A 14837-nucleotide genomic window follows, 5' to 3' on the forward strand; every position below is an offset into this window, starting at 1 on the left:
TACAGACTCATACTTTGGATGGGTGTCTTATGGGAGGACAGTGTGAGTAGCTGATGTTCTCAAAACATGTAGGGAACTGTTATAAGTAAAAAGCGTGTGGCGTAGACGTAGAGAGTGCACATGCACAACAAGAGACTGCTTCAAAAAAGATTGAAAGCTAATGGGGTAAAAAATCATGGCAGATTTTGTCCACTTCCTGGCAACCGTTCAATCGGGAACTCCTTGAGCGTTGACCATTTCCTGCGGAACCAGGAAACACGTTGAATATTTTTGTGGTAAACTAATTTAGCGTTTGGATCATATACATTGAACATTAACGATGGCAAGCGATACGATGACAGTCACAGTTGCCTATGGTAAGTATCCAAGGTTGTACATAAAAACGTTTTCACGATATACCTGCTCATGCCTTTATGTCAGATTTGAGACCGCCCTGTAACTTGGCTGGATATTGCTTGCTAGTTAGCTTAAAATTATATTAGCTGGAGCTTGCTAAGGTTAGCTGTACGTTAAAAGAAATCATGATGCTATTTTGTATATTTAACATATAATGTTTTGTAGTATAGACCTAACTGCAGACATAAGACCTCATTAAGCGTTATAATCAGAGAGGGTGGAAGCGGAGGATTTTTGTGATAACGTCAAAGTTAGCTATTAGCATCTGTGTTGACATACTGCTGCAGCATCTAGCATCTAATACCGCTGTCACACTATCTAGAGAAGTATACTTTGGTCACCGTTATTCTTGCTGTGTATATCTTGTACCAAAATGTAGTTTATTATCAAATAAAATGTTGCTGGTATATCAGCTGCGTTAGTTTGAGCACATAATTGAAGTATTGTTTTGATGTAGCAAAACAAGCTGTTGAGTTGGAGTGCTACCTGGAACGATAAGCTTTTAATGTAGAGATGGTGGTCTTGGTTGAGGGCTTGATCAAATGCAAAACTTAGAAGATACCAAGACACTCATCTGGTGAAAAAGTTAAATTGCCTTTATTTTTATAAGGGCAGATCATAATTAAAAAGCACTTCTACGCGTTTCGGCTCAAAAGCCTTAGTCAGGAAGTGAGACAAGTCTGGTTAAAACATCAATATGGGTTGGTTAACAGGTATGAACATTGGATCATCAAATAACCAATGGCAGAGAAAGGTAGCCACAACCAACAGGGGGCCTCAAATCCACCCAGCAAAGAGTGCATCAGATATAGACAAACATTATGTACATCACACGTACATATAAAATAAGCATAAGTCTTGCGCCCCCCCCCTTATAGTTTGTGGTAATGTGATCAATGCCAATTGCCCTTAGGATTGAAGGATCACTATTATGTTTGTCCTTAAAATGATGAGCCATTGGGTAACTGTCATTTTTGGGTTTTATGGCATATTTATGCTTTGAGACTCTATCCTGTAGTCTGTGTTTAGTCCTGCCAACAAAACACATCACAGAATCCTATCCTAAATCCCAGAGTTCTATACTAAATGTACCTGATGAAGGTCTAAGACCGAAACGTAATTTCTAATAAATAAATAAATAAATAATTGCTTGTGGAATGGTCAGTGTGCGGGACTCTTTCTAAGTTCCTGATCTGAGACCTTTGGTCATACCCTACGCACCTGCCCGACAAAAGAGGTGTGCAAAAAGCCTTCCTACGTAACTTGTTCACCAGATGAGTGCCTTGGTATCTTCTTAGTATTGTTTTGATGTGTTGAATGGAAGTCAATAGGAGCCGTAGAATGGTAAATAGTGGTAACCAAAGACTATTTCTCCGGATAGCGTGACAGCGGTGCAACTAACGTTGTATGCTGACATACATCTTCCTCAGGCACAGAGAAGCATAGCATCACATTAACAGGACAGGATGGCAAGGAACCTCTGTTAAAAGATCTGTCAGAGGCACTGACAGAAGCGACGGGTGTTCCAGGACCATCACAGAAACTCATTTTCAAAGGTGGCTAATGTAGTCTGCATCCACAACATTGCAATCAGTTTACACCGTTTATGAATAAATAAATAATAATAATAATTTAAAAAAAACATACGTATTGACCGTGATCATTACCATCGCTCAAAACTTTTTTTCAGGAAAATCATTGAAGGAAATGGACGAAACCCTTGCCAGCTATGGCATGAAACAAGGCTGTAAAGTCATGTTGATTGGGAAAAGGGTAACGTTAATGTACAATTAAATAATATCATTGGTTTCTATCATTGGAGTCTAATTCAGCAAGTGAAATTGTAGCAAAGGTTCAACAGAGTTGTTTTCCAGCAGAATAGCCCAGAAGAGGAAGCCGAGTTACGGAAGCTGAAAGATATCGAAAAATCAGTGGAACAGAATGCCAAAAAGTTGGAGAAGGTAGATGGTGAACTTTCTGGGCTGAAGAATGTAAGTGTATTAACCCTACAGATGACTACTAAATTCACTGGCTTTACACTTTGGATAATACATTTTATTTAAGCCTTTCACAGCAACAGTCAAATATCTCATCACTTTAGTTATTCTGTAGGGCTTCCTTGCAAAGGATCTGCAGGCCGAAGCTCTTAACAAACTGGACCACAGGGTGAAAGTTGCTTCAGAACAGTTTATGAAGATATTGGAACAGATTGATTCTATGGTCAGATCTGCATACTTCACTGTATTATCTGAAATACTGTATCTGTAAATAATCTATTTCAACCACCACATGAAGCGTTCAATGCATATCACACTTTGTTGTCTGGATTCCGCAGAGTTTGCCAGAAAACTTCAGTGACTGCAGAATGAAGAAAAAAGGCCTTGTGAAAACTGTCCAGGTGAGTAGTTGAACTGGTCCACATATACCCAGCCTTTTTACCTTACTATTATTGCTATAAAACTATTTTCTATGGTGGAAGTTGCCAAGCATCACCTTTATATACGTACGTGAATGTCATAATATGCTGAGTATTAGGTGTTACACTGATTAAAACAGTATTGACATCATTTCTGCACAGGGATTCCTGGCCCAGTGTGACAGGATCGAAGCTGGCATATCAGATCATCTGGCCAAAATCCAATCCAAGAACCTCGCCTTGGCGGAGTAGAGCTAAGAGACCTCATACTCCTCCCCTCCACTGTCCTGACCTAGACCAGCGTCTCTCTCTGTATCTTGCTCTGTGAGCAATGAAGGGTGGCGCTGTAGTGAACTCTGGCTCTTTCTAGGATACTGTGCCCTGTTAATGTTGGGCTTGCAAGAGAACCTGACTGGACAGTTTTGACCCTCAACACTTGATAAGACATATCAAGCAACGTTGTAAACCTAATTATGGTATAATGTTGAAAGTAGATTTTCATAATTTTCCTGAATTGTGTGTTAAGCAGGGGAAAGGTATTTGTGTCAGTTACTCCCCAAGTCTTTTATCCCAAATAAACTGTAAGGGCCCCAACAAACCACCAGCAATGCTTTGGTATCTGCATTTGAATATTTTCACATTAGTGCCCATTGTGTGTGCTTGGTTGAGCGCTAGTGGTTTGCATTGTGCATTGCATTTAAGAAATTGAGAATATTATGGTTATATGGAGAATTTAGTTTGTAACATCAAAATGGACAGAATCAAGGAAGTCAAGTCAAGAAAAGTCCAGGAATACCATTTTTTGGTAAGACTGTATATAGGTTTTTTGATTGATTCTTGACTTGAAGGTAGCCTGTTAGATCAATCTTGTTAAATGTGTTTCGGTCAGTTAAAATCTTTGTCTTTTCATGTCAGTTTCATGTCATTTTTTTTTATGCTCTCTCTCCTCCAAATGGAGAGTATGGCGATACATACTTTGTCTGTAATTATATGTATGGAGATCTGAGACTCATATTTATCAAATGTAAAAAATACATGGATTGTATGGAATTACTCATCCTTATTGTGCCCCGTGACATTTTTTGCAAAATTCGGTCTTTCATTTCAAGTCGATTAAAAAAGAGAAAAAAAAAAACAGTATTTCTGTGCGTCATCATTTGTTCTATGTCATTTTCAGAGGTTTGTCTTAGCTATGTACAAGTTTGAGTGCTCATGTGCATTATATTACAGACCATCCCAGAGCGCCAGTGTCCATATAGCTCAACACAGCTCCTGTAGTATCATCCTCTGCACAATCCTTGGTTCAATGCATTTTCATAACTTTATTTTAATAAGGGCGAGCACTGCAGAAAGTCTGTGCATTATTCGGGGGTTCCATGATACGTTGTGCATGCATTACTTGAAAAGAACTAGCTCCAGTTATGTATGAACAGTGAAGGTAACGATCTCTTAAAAATGTGAAAAACGTGAACTTGAAGAAGTGAAAATTGAACAATATGATCTGAATATTGAACAACTTGAAGCTACATATATATAAGTGTGAACATGCTTAACAAAATATGGGGACAAAACATGGGAACTAAACGTGCATTAGGAATATAATCAGTAGGAGCCCTGCTTATGGAATGATGGAAGACAGTGACACCCTCAGTGTTGAAATGTCCAGTCGATTGCGCAATTTGGTCTTAGGTGCAGTCATTGCCGAAAACCCTGCCTCGCATATAGGTGGTGGGAAATGGCAGCGTTTTCAGCGCTTTTATCTCGGGATATTCTGCTTTGTTTTTGATCCAAAAACCCGCCAGAGAGGTTTCCTTATAGACACTCTTAAGACCACCGTCATTTGCAATTTCGATCAACTGCTCTTCCTCCTGCGCTGACAAGTTAGGACTATTCGGGATATTGACAAATGGGTTGCGGACCCACTCATTGGTTTGCCGTGGATCTTTGAGATGGGAAGTAATGCTCAAACTCATTTGAAAGCGCAACAAGGTGATCGCGCACCAGCTGCGAGAGAAAGGGCCCTGCCCCTGCCCTGCCTCATCCCAAAACCCCCACTACTGTTTGGAACATATCAAATACACCCCGGTCCACTCGTCGTCCCCACAAATCAAGCTTGGCTTTAAATGCAGCGACTTTATCTGCCAGTTTAAAGACAGTCGTCATTCTCCCCTGGAGTGACAGGTTGAGGTCATTAAGCAACCCGAATATGTCACACAGGTAAGCGAGTTTTGACACCCAGTCCTCATCACTAAAATGTGCAGCTAACGGTGACATTTTTTCTGTAAGAAATCTCTGCAGCGGCTCTCTCAACTCAAACACTCTGGCCAGTGACCTGCTAAAGATGCTTGTTTTTTGTTGCTCATTCTAGCAGTTTAGCTAACTTCATGTGACATACCGTTCGCCAAGAACTGATCAAGTGAAGTGAGCTGGCCTGAGGCTGCGCAGCACTGAAGGCAACATGTAAAAGTGTTGGAAGGCGGGACAGACAGACGTAAAAAAAATAGACCTTGCAAAATGCAAACATGCGTGCAAACAACTGCATATAGGCCTATGCCATGTAAAAACGTGACATTATTGCGAATTAAATTTAGTTTAGTTTGCATGCATTTTTTTTTAAACTCATGTCGTAGGCGGCCCGGTGGTTGGGGACCGCTGCGCTAGAGCACTGCTCATTGGTTTTCCCAGTTATTATTATTCCTTTATTTTAATAACATTTCACATATTTTCTTAATATTCAAGTTGAATTAATAACATAGATAGTAAAGACCATTTCAAGTAACCTTCACCGTTTTCCTGGTTATGATTACCATGCAACCATGCATGCAACATGTAAGCGTGCGTGTGCTGGAGTTGTCCGCTAGGGGCTAAATTACTCTTCGTTGCACTGCTGCAGTCTCATGTATGGAGGAAAAAAAAAACAGTAATGAGAAGCAAGTGTCAACAGGGAAGTGTGGCTATCAAACAAAACCAAGAAAATCACACGGTTGTACACATAAGAAGACGTGAGGTACTGGTTTGTTAATATGTTAGGATTTAATGCTAAGATGTAAAGGTACTGATTGAACAATTACCAACTAACTAAAGCATCATAGATACCTCACAAAATGCACTTAGCCAGCTAACGTTAGGTTGCTAGCAAGCCAAGTTGGTTATCGGTAGCGCTACACATGGAAATGAAAATGAGAAAATATAATGTTGAAGGCATCTTGTGAATTCCAAAAGACAGGCACGATCATAAGCAACCCATCTTGTAACTGCTCTCTGAACCTTCCACGTAACGTATCTTCAGTGCTCTAACGTTACCTTCTACCCCTTAGCTCTACAGCTAGCTAACGTTAGCTAGGTTAGAGGGGGTTATTTGACGAATGTGCGTAAGTTAAAGTGGCCAATAATTTAAATGAAGGAGTCGCGCTAAGCATAGGTGTCTAGAGGTCATATGGTAACTTTGTGTATGAGAATATCTCATTTTGTTTTGCAAGGGTCAGTGATTTACTCTGAAAACGGAAAGGATTCTATCAACATAATGCTAGGTTAGCTACTAGTTGAGTTACAAGCTAACGTGAAGTGACGGGCATATTCAAGTCCATATTCTGTTTGTAACTAAAATATGCACAGTAACTGTACACATTAATCGATGTTAATATTATGATACGATGTGGAAATACAGGGCTTGAAGTTAAATGCAACACACATGACATAAGCAACTCGTAACTGATTAGCTTGCTAGCCAACCTGCTTGTAATTAATTAGCCTCGGCATAGCTAGCTTTCGAGCTCTCCGCCTTCTTGCTGAGTGTTCCACGTGAAGTAGAACAATAGAATATGCGGGTACTGTATGAGTGAGGAACCAAAATGTTGCAACTAAATGCGCGAATAGAGATTGAAGTGTAGTAAGTGCATCAATGTTTTGGGAAAAGCTACACCGTTTTCATGGTGCAAACGCTCTAAGCTCAACAGTGTTGAACAGTGTTTTTGTTATTTATTGACTATTGACTAGTTTGAGTTAGTTAGCCAGCTTTCCTATGGATCATAACCAGGTAGAGTTTTGTGTCAACTCTTACCAACGTTACGTTACTCCTCTGTAATTTACCCGAATAGCATCCCACCTAACGTTACCCCAGGTGTTAAATGGAACATGCAATACATCATATGTTTTACTCTTGTGGAAGAGAATGTGTCTTCACACAAATTTCAGTGTTGTGTCTATGCCATGTGTTTACGTTTGTCTTGTGTGTTGTTGGATTCTGTTGTGTCCCTTCTTAGTGAGGCTGCTGAGATGAACCCAGTAAATGCCACCAGTCTTTACCTGTCTGCTTGTCGGTCAGTGCTGCAGTGTGACGCGGGGGACCCTGAGACATATGCTGAGCTTTACAGAGTTCTTCCTTTTTTTAGGGATTCTCTCTCCTGCCTTGTGTGTGGTAAGTGGTACAAGTTATAACCACACTCATATTTAATTAAAGTTTTGTGCAGAGTGATTAAGTGGTAACTTGTTCCAAAATTCCCAAGACTGAAGGTCTATGAATAGCACTAGCCTAACTCCTGAAGGCCTTTAAAGTAATTTGTCTTTGCTTGTTAGTCCTTAATTATATTTGACATTAAGGGAACACAGTTATACAAGTGCAGTTCTTGATTCATTTACTGCACAGCTGAAAAGACCTAATATTTAGTTATGCTTTTCTATGCCCTGCTTTAGGGAATTTGCTTCAGGATCCCATAGCGCCCAACACTTGCCAGCACTATGTCTGCAAAGCCTGCAAAGGTAAAAAGATGACAATAAAGCCGGCTTGCAGCTGGTGCAAAGACTATGACCAATTTACAGAGAACAAACAGCTGGGCATCCTGGTGGAGTGCTACAGAAAGCTCTGTGAGTACATCTCCGAGTCGCCCTTGGTGGAGCAGATCGCCAGCACCGCAGGCGGCTCACCGGAAATCATGTTCATGCTGGAGGACGTCCTGGGAATGAAACTGGAGCAGGAGAGCCCTGGTGTCCTGGACATTCCCAGCCTGATGCTGCCTCTGTCTTCAGCTGCGTCTGAGGGCCTCCCCCCCACCTCTCAGCTTGCTGAGCAGGCTGCATCCTCACTGGATGCCGAGGGGGCAGTGAAGGAGGAGCCGCTTGACCATGCTATTCAAGATAACCACGCCAAAGCAGCAACAGCAGGAGCTGTTGTGGAGGTTTCGAGTTCAGTATTGCCTGTGAACATGGACGTTGTCACTGTACAGGAATCCCCAGTTCCCAGAGAGCCCAGTTCGGGGACCTTCAGCAGTTTTAGTGACTCAAAACACAGCCACGAGCCTGTTTTATTCAGTGTTGACGAGGCGCTGGAGAGCCTTGAGTCGGGCTGTCTAGATGAGGACCTTCACGACGGGCTGCAGCGGGACCTGCTGATGTCCGTCGGCCTGGCATCGGGTCTGAGCGAGCCTCGGACCTCATCACAACAGGACTCCCGGACGCTCACGTCCAGTCACTCCCAGAAACCACCGTCTGGAATCTCCTGCTCGGCTGCAACGCCAAGAACGGCCCGGCTTCACCGCAAACGCTCCCACTCGGAGAGCGACAGCGAGAAGGTCAAGCCACTGCCTATCGCTAGCTTTATTGAAGAACCCCCTGTTGCATCTCCAGCCCCTCTTACAGTAACACATGAACCAAATGACACTGTTCAGCCCTTTGCAAAAATCCCCAGCGATCGAGTGCTCCAAGTCAACAAGGCACTTCTGGACACCACTAAGAACATACAGCAAAATCTCGGGCAGAGCGTCAAGAACATCTGCACCACGAAGACCACCAAAACAAATAGGCCCAAGGACAAGACGAAGGACAGGCCTCTCTCTGGTAGTGTTACGTCAGGGAACTCAACCAAAGTTTACAAGAAGGCCAAGGAGAAGAAAGGCTGCAAGTGTGGCCGGGCCACACAAAATCCAAGTGTTCTTACCTGCCGTGGCCAACGCTGTCCCTGTTACTCCACTCGCAAAGCCTGCTTGGACTGCATATGCCGAGGCTGCCAGAACTCCTACATGGCTAATGGTGAGAAGAAGTTAGAAGCGTTTGCTGTGCCAGAGAAGGCACTCGAGCAGACTCGGTTGACGCTGGGCATCAACTACACGAGCATAGCTGTCAGGAACGTTGGAGCGAATGCAGGTGTGCTCAGTCTTTCAGCTGACTCGCCCATAACGTCTTTTCTTGTTGCCAGCTCCCATGATGGATCACAACATCGAAAGAAAATTTAAGGGTGGTGTTTTGAGACTTACATTGCAGTGATAAAGACTCCTAAGGCAGCTATGTTATTGTGCTAGATTGTCTTAAATGAAACAGTTTGCCAAAACAACTGCCTTGAAAAAAGTATGGCTCCAAACACAGCATCTAGTTTTAAACACAGTTTGTAGTTTGCAGTCACAAAGAACATTGACTAGATTACTGTGTCATGTTTTGTGAGTAATTATATGTGAATCAGGTTCTTGGGGCACAAGTTTATGTGAGGAGATGGCAATATTTTGCAGATAGGGCAGCATATGTTCTGTCTTTTGGCTGACACATAGATGTATTTCTAAATGAAGTCCAAAGTAAAACCTTTAGTAATGTCCTAATATGACTTGCTTATCATCAATATGTTTTTCTTGGACAAATGTCCGAAGTCAAATACTTTCACCACAAAGCTTGTCGTGTGTGTTCAGAGGAGTTGTCGGTTTTAGAAGTGCAAAACCTCTTTATGAATTAAAGTTACAATTTACCTTCCTCATTCATAGGTTCTGCACATCATCCTGTAAAGATCCCCTAACCATTAGTTGGCTTGTTGACTTGCTGCTCAAGGAATGAGCACCATTCTGACTTTTTTATTTTTAATCATTATTTTTTATTATTTAAAAGCTGAGCACTTCACATGACCATTAATACAGCACTTAGTTTGATTAGTTATGCTCTTAGATTTACTATAGGCATCAACACCGATGGCATCAACACTGACTTGTAGTCTCATTACTCTCACCTTGTATGGAATCATCAGGATGGAAAATGACATTTTTGGAGGAAGTTAGTTGTCTGAATTAACTTAAACATTACTTAACTGTAACCTCCCTTTGTGAGCTATTTATTTCTCCAGGACACCATACAGGAGATTGAGAACCTTATGATTTGACTTGAAGTCTTTCCTCTGAGAGGAGTGATATGTTTGTCCTTACCTATTCTCGTTTGAAGCAACTTTTGTCATGTGTTGACTGCAGGGTGCCATCTTCCTGTATTTTTGTCCCTTACCATGGTACAACCCTCTCTCTTTAAACAAAGAATGAATCAACTCTGTTCATTCAAATCCAAATCCATTTTTTATCACAATTCATTTTTTAAGAACTCTTCAATTAAGGGTCTTCAGGAAGTTATGGATCAGTGCTTAAACTGTAGCATGAAATTATATAATATATTGAATCAGCCTGATCTGCTTCCAAGAGCACTCAGAATTCCACAATAAGATGATGTTTAAGAACATGTTCAGGTAGTGTTGTTGAATAAGCCATAAAAGGTTAAATGACTTGATTTACTGTGTTGCTCAAAGGCAAATTATTATTTTTCATAAACCATAAGAAGGCTCCCGTGAATCCATTCCCCTATCAGCAGTACCCTTTCAACCCCCCAGTTCCTTGCACCATACATACCTCAGCATGTTGTTTTGTTATTATTTACATTGATGTATTTGTACTGTGGTTTGCTATTTACCTGACCAAAACACAGTTGAATCACTTAAAAAGGAAGAGAAACGACTCTTTCTGTTTACTGCCACATTGTGCTGTATCAACATGTTTCTTTGCAGTGGATGCAATGCGTCATTTATTATGATAAAAATGATTTTAAATACTTGATAACACTATTACTAGGACTCTTACCAAATATTGAAACAAAGTCTGTATCATGAAACACAGTAGTACAAACATAGGCTGTTTGACTTGCTGTAGAATGTATCAGTTTGTTGAATTTCTTTGTTTATTTTTTGTGTTTTGTCATGTTTTGAGCCTTGGTTGTTTACATGAAATGTGTTTGGTTTCTAGACGTTTTTTTGTGTTTCCAGTTAATGCGGGTTAATTCACTGCCACATTTGGAAAATTGTAATACAACAATAAACAATAGTTTTTTACTTCTTTTTCAACCACTCAATATATGATATCCACGCCATCACTTTTATCACAGATTTTCCCAGACATTTGTGTAGTGTATGCCACAGATAGTTAAATTCACCATCATGCAAGGTATGACATGCTTGAAATGTTCTCATTTCTCAGGAGATCATTCAGTTTGACATGACTTTCCCTCACAGAGCACTTGATCTTTATCTATCACAGAGAAACCTTCAATCCAAGCATGAGCACTTCCTAGAGCATCTGGCTCTCCGAACCCCCAACACAATCGGTCAAATCACCTCATGCTCACACTCACACCATGGGAACATCAGATGTAGCCTAATGCAGTCTTTGGTTGTGTAAGGGTTAATAAGTCTTTGGAAATGTGTAATTCCAATGTTAGAGAAGAGGGCCATTATGGTGGCTAATGCAGAACCACTATGATAGTCTGTTTAAAAAAAAGAAAATATATATATATATTTATTTATTGTATATATATATATATATATATATATATTTATTGTTTTCCATTATTGCGGTGTAATGGAGTATTGACAACTGGGGCATCCAGTGATGTGTGGTGATGTGTTTCCATGGAGATCCCTCTGTAATACTTGGAACACAATCCGTGTGGATGACAAATATCAGGAGAACAGATGGCATCTCAGCTCTGCTTATTTGCTTTCTTTGCTTTGTTTGTATCTTGCTTTGTTTGTGGCCCTGTGCTGTTCTCATTTTAGAACTGCAAGAGGAACCCCTGTACAGAAACCTTTTAGCCAAGTTATTCACAGTCACACAGTTTGAACCCACAATTCAAGCATTCCCTGTGTCAATACAGTCTCATCGAGTAACCAGGAAGGCCCCAAAAAAGCTTGTCCTCTCGTCCATGTCTAAGGTGCTGATGTTGCTGACTGTCACAAACACTCTGTCACCAGTACTCAGTGGGACGACAGCAGCCTGATAGATGGAATAAAGGCCGTAGTCCTGGTCCCTGGACCAACAAGTGGTCCTTGCATTCTTCATTAAAAGGATGGGCACAGGATAAGAGCTCATCTTCTGGTAGATGTACTGGAGTACCTCTCCATACTCTTCCTCTGATTCCTGCTGCGAGAGCCTGAAGTAGGTCTGGGAGTAGATGTAGTAGAGACCGGCTTGGGGGAAGATCAGCTCCCCATCGCTCATCACCAGATTGCTCTGGAAAGCAAGGCCTCTTTGAAACTCCCAGGCCTCAATTTTTTGGCCCAGGACTTTCGCGTTGCTGGGTGGACCTGGGACAGCAAGAGCCAACAGGATTTCACAAACAAGTTCTTCACAATGACAGGAAACTGGCTACCCTGATGAAAAACACATGATCTCTGCACATCTGCTTTTATAGTTCTCTTCTGAAAATGCATTGATATGTCAAAATGGCAGGTTAACACAAATGTTCATATTCTCACTCACTTTCAATATCTGTGTCTTCTTTTGTCAAAAACGTAGGCCTAGCTGTTAGGTGGGCTGCAATTTCAGGACGATGGCCATAGACATAATTCTCGACCGTTGAAGGTGAAATCCACTCACCTTTGACAAAAGATGAGATAGCTTATTACCATTTTTAATTCTGCTAATTTATGTAAGGGATGTAGCTTCTATAGAACGCCAGTCATTGCTGGGAAAATAAGTCCCGACAGGGCGAACCGGGCCCCGACGCGCAGCGGAGGGCTCTTGTTCCGCCCTGAAGGGACTTATTTTACCAGTAATGACCGGCGTTCTATACATTATCCCGCTTATTACACGGCTACTTGCCAAAACGAAATAATATACTCCCCATGATATGACTTTAGCCTACATAGCCTAGCCTATTTGTTACCGTTCATCGTGGCATTTGCTGAGAAACAAATAGTTCGCATCAACACACGCTGAACTTGAATCAAACATTCTTTAGAACACAGCTGATCAACCGTCTGCTTTCACTTTTGAATGAAGTTCCAGTTCCAGTGCTTAGTGATATGGAAGACATCAGAAGCACAAAACAGTGGTAATTATATGAATATATTTTACCGTAGAACTTTGGGAAATCCCATTCAAGCCAATGGAGCGTTCTACTAGTCTTGTGAAGAGCCGTGTAATAAACTGATTTAAACAGTCTATAAAAATAGTGTACCTCTCACATCAGAGTTGAATTCTGTATTAAACGTTGCCTTTTCAAAAGCCATAGTCTGTAAATTAAACCAACACATTCAAGTTATATCTCCAGTTCGGGGTGTGTGTGTGTGTGTGTGGGGGGGGGGGGGGATCTATTCGAGGTCAAAGTAACCTACCTTTTCAATTCGATACTGTAGTTGTTGCAGTATTTGCCAGCAGGGGTCATACTTTCTTTCTTCTTTGTCATATGGAATACTTGTTCCCATCAGACACGAAACGCTGCTCCTTGAAAAAGCTTGTTCTACCTGAAAAATAAAAAAGAATTAGGCCTACCCTTCGTTGGCTACTAATGCGCTGAAGTCGCGTGTATTGATGTCCTTAGGCTATCCACTTAAATGTAGGCCTACTTTTTACGTGGGTCATTGTTCAATAATTTCCAAATAATCTTTGGATTGCTGTTTGATGACAATGTAATGGACATCTTATACAATTCTGGTTTTCTTACCGTGCTGAGAGCATAGTTGAAGTACAGAAAGCTAATGGCCACAGCAACTGTCTGGAGAAGCACTGCACCAAGGAGGATTAGTCCGAGATACAAGGAGTGAGAGCTTTCCATTGTTGTTGCACCCAATACTTCAAATGCGGACTGGAGCTGGATAAGCCTCATAGCCTTGTCCTCGAAGCTGCGAAAATAGGCGTGGTTGGTCTTGACAGTTGGAGTTGGCAGAAATGGTTGTTTGCTGCCTTCCACAGTGAAAACCCATGCTCTTTAAAGGAAGTTTCTAGCAGATCATTCTCATCCTGAAAATCATTTTACTGTACCTCAATGACACCAGGCGAATGACTCTCACTAACTTTAACCCAGACTGGGCTAATAGCCTACCACAACATTTAATGTAGCCTGAGTAAAGTTACTGATTCTGAGCTGTCAAGTTAGATGAAGCAAGAAACATCTTAGAACCTGTTGGCAAGGGCTATCGTGTGTCAGCACCTGCAACACTTCGAGTAGCCTACTGTCTCATAATTCTCACGCATTCTTGCACTTAGGCTACGTCTTGAAATACATCCTAGCCCAGGGGTCCCCAACCTTTTATGTACCATGGACCGGTTTGATTCCCATTTTTTTTTTCACGGACCGGGGGGGGGGTTCGGGGGTTTAATGTTCCATATGTGTTGTGCATGCATTACTTGAAAAGAACTTGCTCCAGTTATGTATGAACAGTGAAGGTAACGAACTCTTAAACATGTGAAAAACGTGAACTTGATGAAGTGAAAATTAAACAATATGAACTATGAATATTGAAGAACTTGAAGCTACATCTATCAAGTGTGAACATGTTTAACAAAATATGAGAACAAAACATGGGAACTAAACGTGCATTAGGCTACGAATATAATCTTTGGGAGCCCTGTGCTTGTTTCCCTACAACAAGAAGGTTCCATCTGGGGGTGATGGAAGATAGTGACACCAGGGTTGCTCACATCTGGCGTGACATTCACGCTTTCAGCACCAATCTCACGCTCTCACGCACACTCAAGAAATGTCACGCCAAATCCATTCTTTTTTTTTGCAATCCGTTCATTTTTTGTTGATGACTAGACTAGACCACAGCATTGTTTCTAAATGACAGGATGCGAGTTTAAGGCATATATGTCTAGACCAACAGCAGGTAGGTCTAATATCCGCCTACAACGTTCTCAGCGCAGTTTTCTCTGATTGTTGATTCGCTGATTCGCTGCGATAAACGGTTCGCGAAAAAATTAACTTTCAAGAAATAATCATATTAGGCTACTATAGC

At 41.4% G+C, this 14837-nt stretch overlaps 3 protein-coding genes across 9 annotated transcripts; 2 read left to right on the plus strand and 1 right to left on the minus strand.

Moving 5' to 3' along the window:
• The first annotated feature begins 197 nt into the window (after positions 1 to 197).
• bag1 (BCL2 associated athanogene 1) lies at positions 198 to 3564 on the plus strand. Of its 2 annotated transcripts, none has more exons than XM_042086971.1 (7): positions 198 to 356; positions 1827 to 1952; positions 2087 to 2169; positions 2271 to 2387; positions 2509 to 2616; positions 2732 to 2794; positions 2975 to 3564. In XM_042086971.1, exons 1-7 carry the CDS (start codon positions 320 to 322, stop codon positions 3062 to 3064), a joined length of 624 nt encoding a protein of 207 aa, XP_041942905.1. In that variant the 5' UTR covers positions 198 to 319; the 3' UTR covers positions 3065 to 3564. The 2 variants fall into 2 exon arrangements, with proteins under 2 accessions (XP_041942905.1, XP_041942915.1); XM_042086981.1 differs by having other exon boundaries at positions 206 to 356; positions 2274 to 2387.
• Positions 3565 to 5679: 2115 nt separating this feature from the next.
• Positions 5680 to 10931, plus strand: msl2a (MSL complex subunit 2a). 5 transcript variants are annotated; one of them, XM_042105074.1, is made up of 3 exons: positions 5680 to 5819; positions 7075 to 7229; positions 7505 to 10931. In XM_042105074.1, the coding sequence occupies exons 2-3, from the start codon at positions 7088 to 7090 to the stop codon at positions 9037 to 9039; spliced, it is 1677 nt and encodes a 558-aa protein (XP_041961008.1). In that variant the 5' UTR covers positions 5680 to 5819; positions 7075 to 7087; the 3' UTR covers positions 9040 to 10931. The 5 variants fall into 5 exon arrangements, with proteins under 5 accessions (XP_041961008.1, XP_041961032.1, XP_041961042.1 ...); XM_042105098.1 differs by lacking the exon at positions 5680 to 5819 and adding an exon at positions 5855 to 6086; XM_042105108.1 differs by lacking the exon at positions 5680 to 5819 and adding an exon at positions 6121 to 6179.
• On the minus strand, positions 10759 to 13697 carry LOC121719461 (tumor necrosis factor ligand superfamily member 10-like). 2 transcript variants are annotated; one of them, XM_042105121.1, is made up of 5 exons: positions 13544 to 13697; positions 13215 to 13343; positions 13058 to 13112; positions 12358 to 12474; positions 10759 to 12182 (listed from the first exon to the last, which is right to left on the minus strand). In XM_042105121.1, the coding sequence occupies exons 1-5, from the start codon at positions 13652 to 13654 to the stop codon at positions 11755 to 11757; spliced, it is 840 nt and encodes a 279-aa protein (XP_041961055.1). In that variant the 5' UTR covers positions 13655 to 13697; the 3' UTR covers positions 10759 to 11754. The 2 variants fall into 2 exon arrangements, with proteins under 2 accessions (XP_041961055.1, XP_041961064.1); XM_042105130.1 differs by lacking the exons at positions 13058 to 13112; positions 13215 to 13343; positions 13544 to 13697 and adding an exon at positions 12764 to 12998.
• Positions 13698 to 14837: the final 1140 nt, after the last annotated feature.

Source organism: Alosa sapidissima, chromosome 1 (genome assembly GCF_018492685.1).
Source record: "Alosa sapidissima isolate fAloSap1 chromosome 1, fAloSap1.pri, whole genome shotgun sequence".
NCBI lineage: Eukaryota > Metazoa > Chordata > Actinopteri > Clupeiformes > Clupeidae > Alosa > Alosa sapidissima.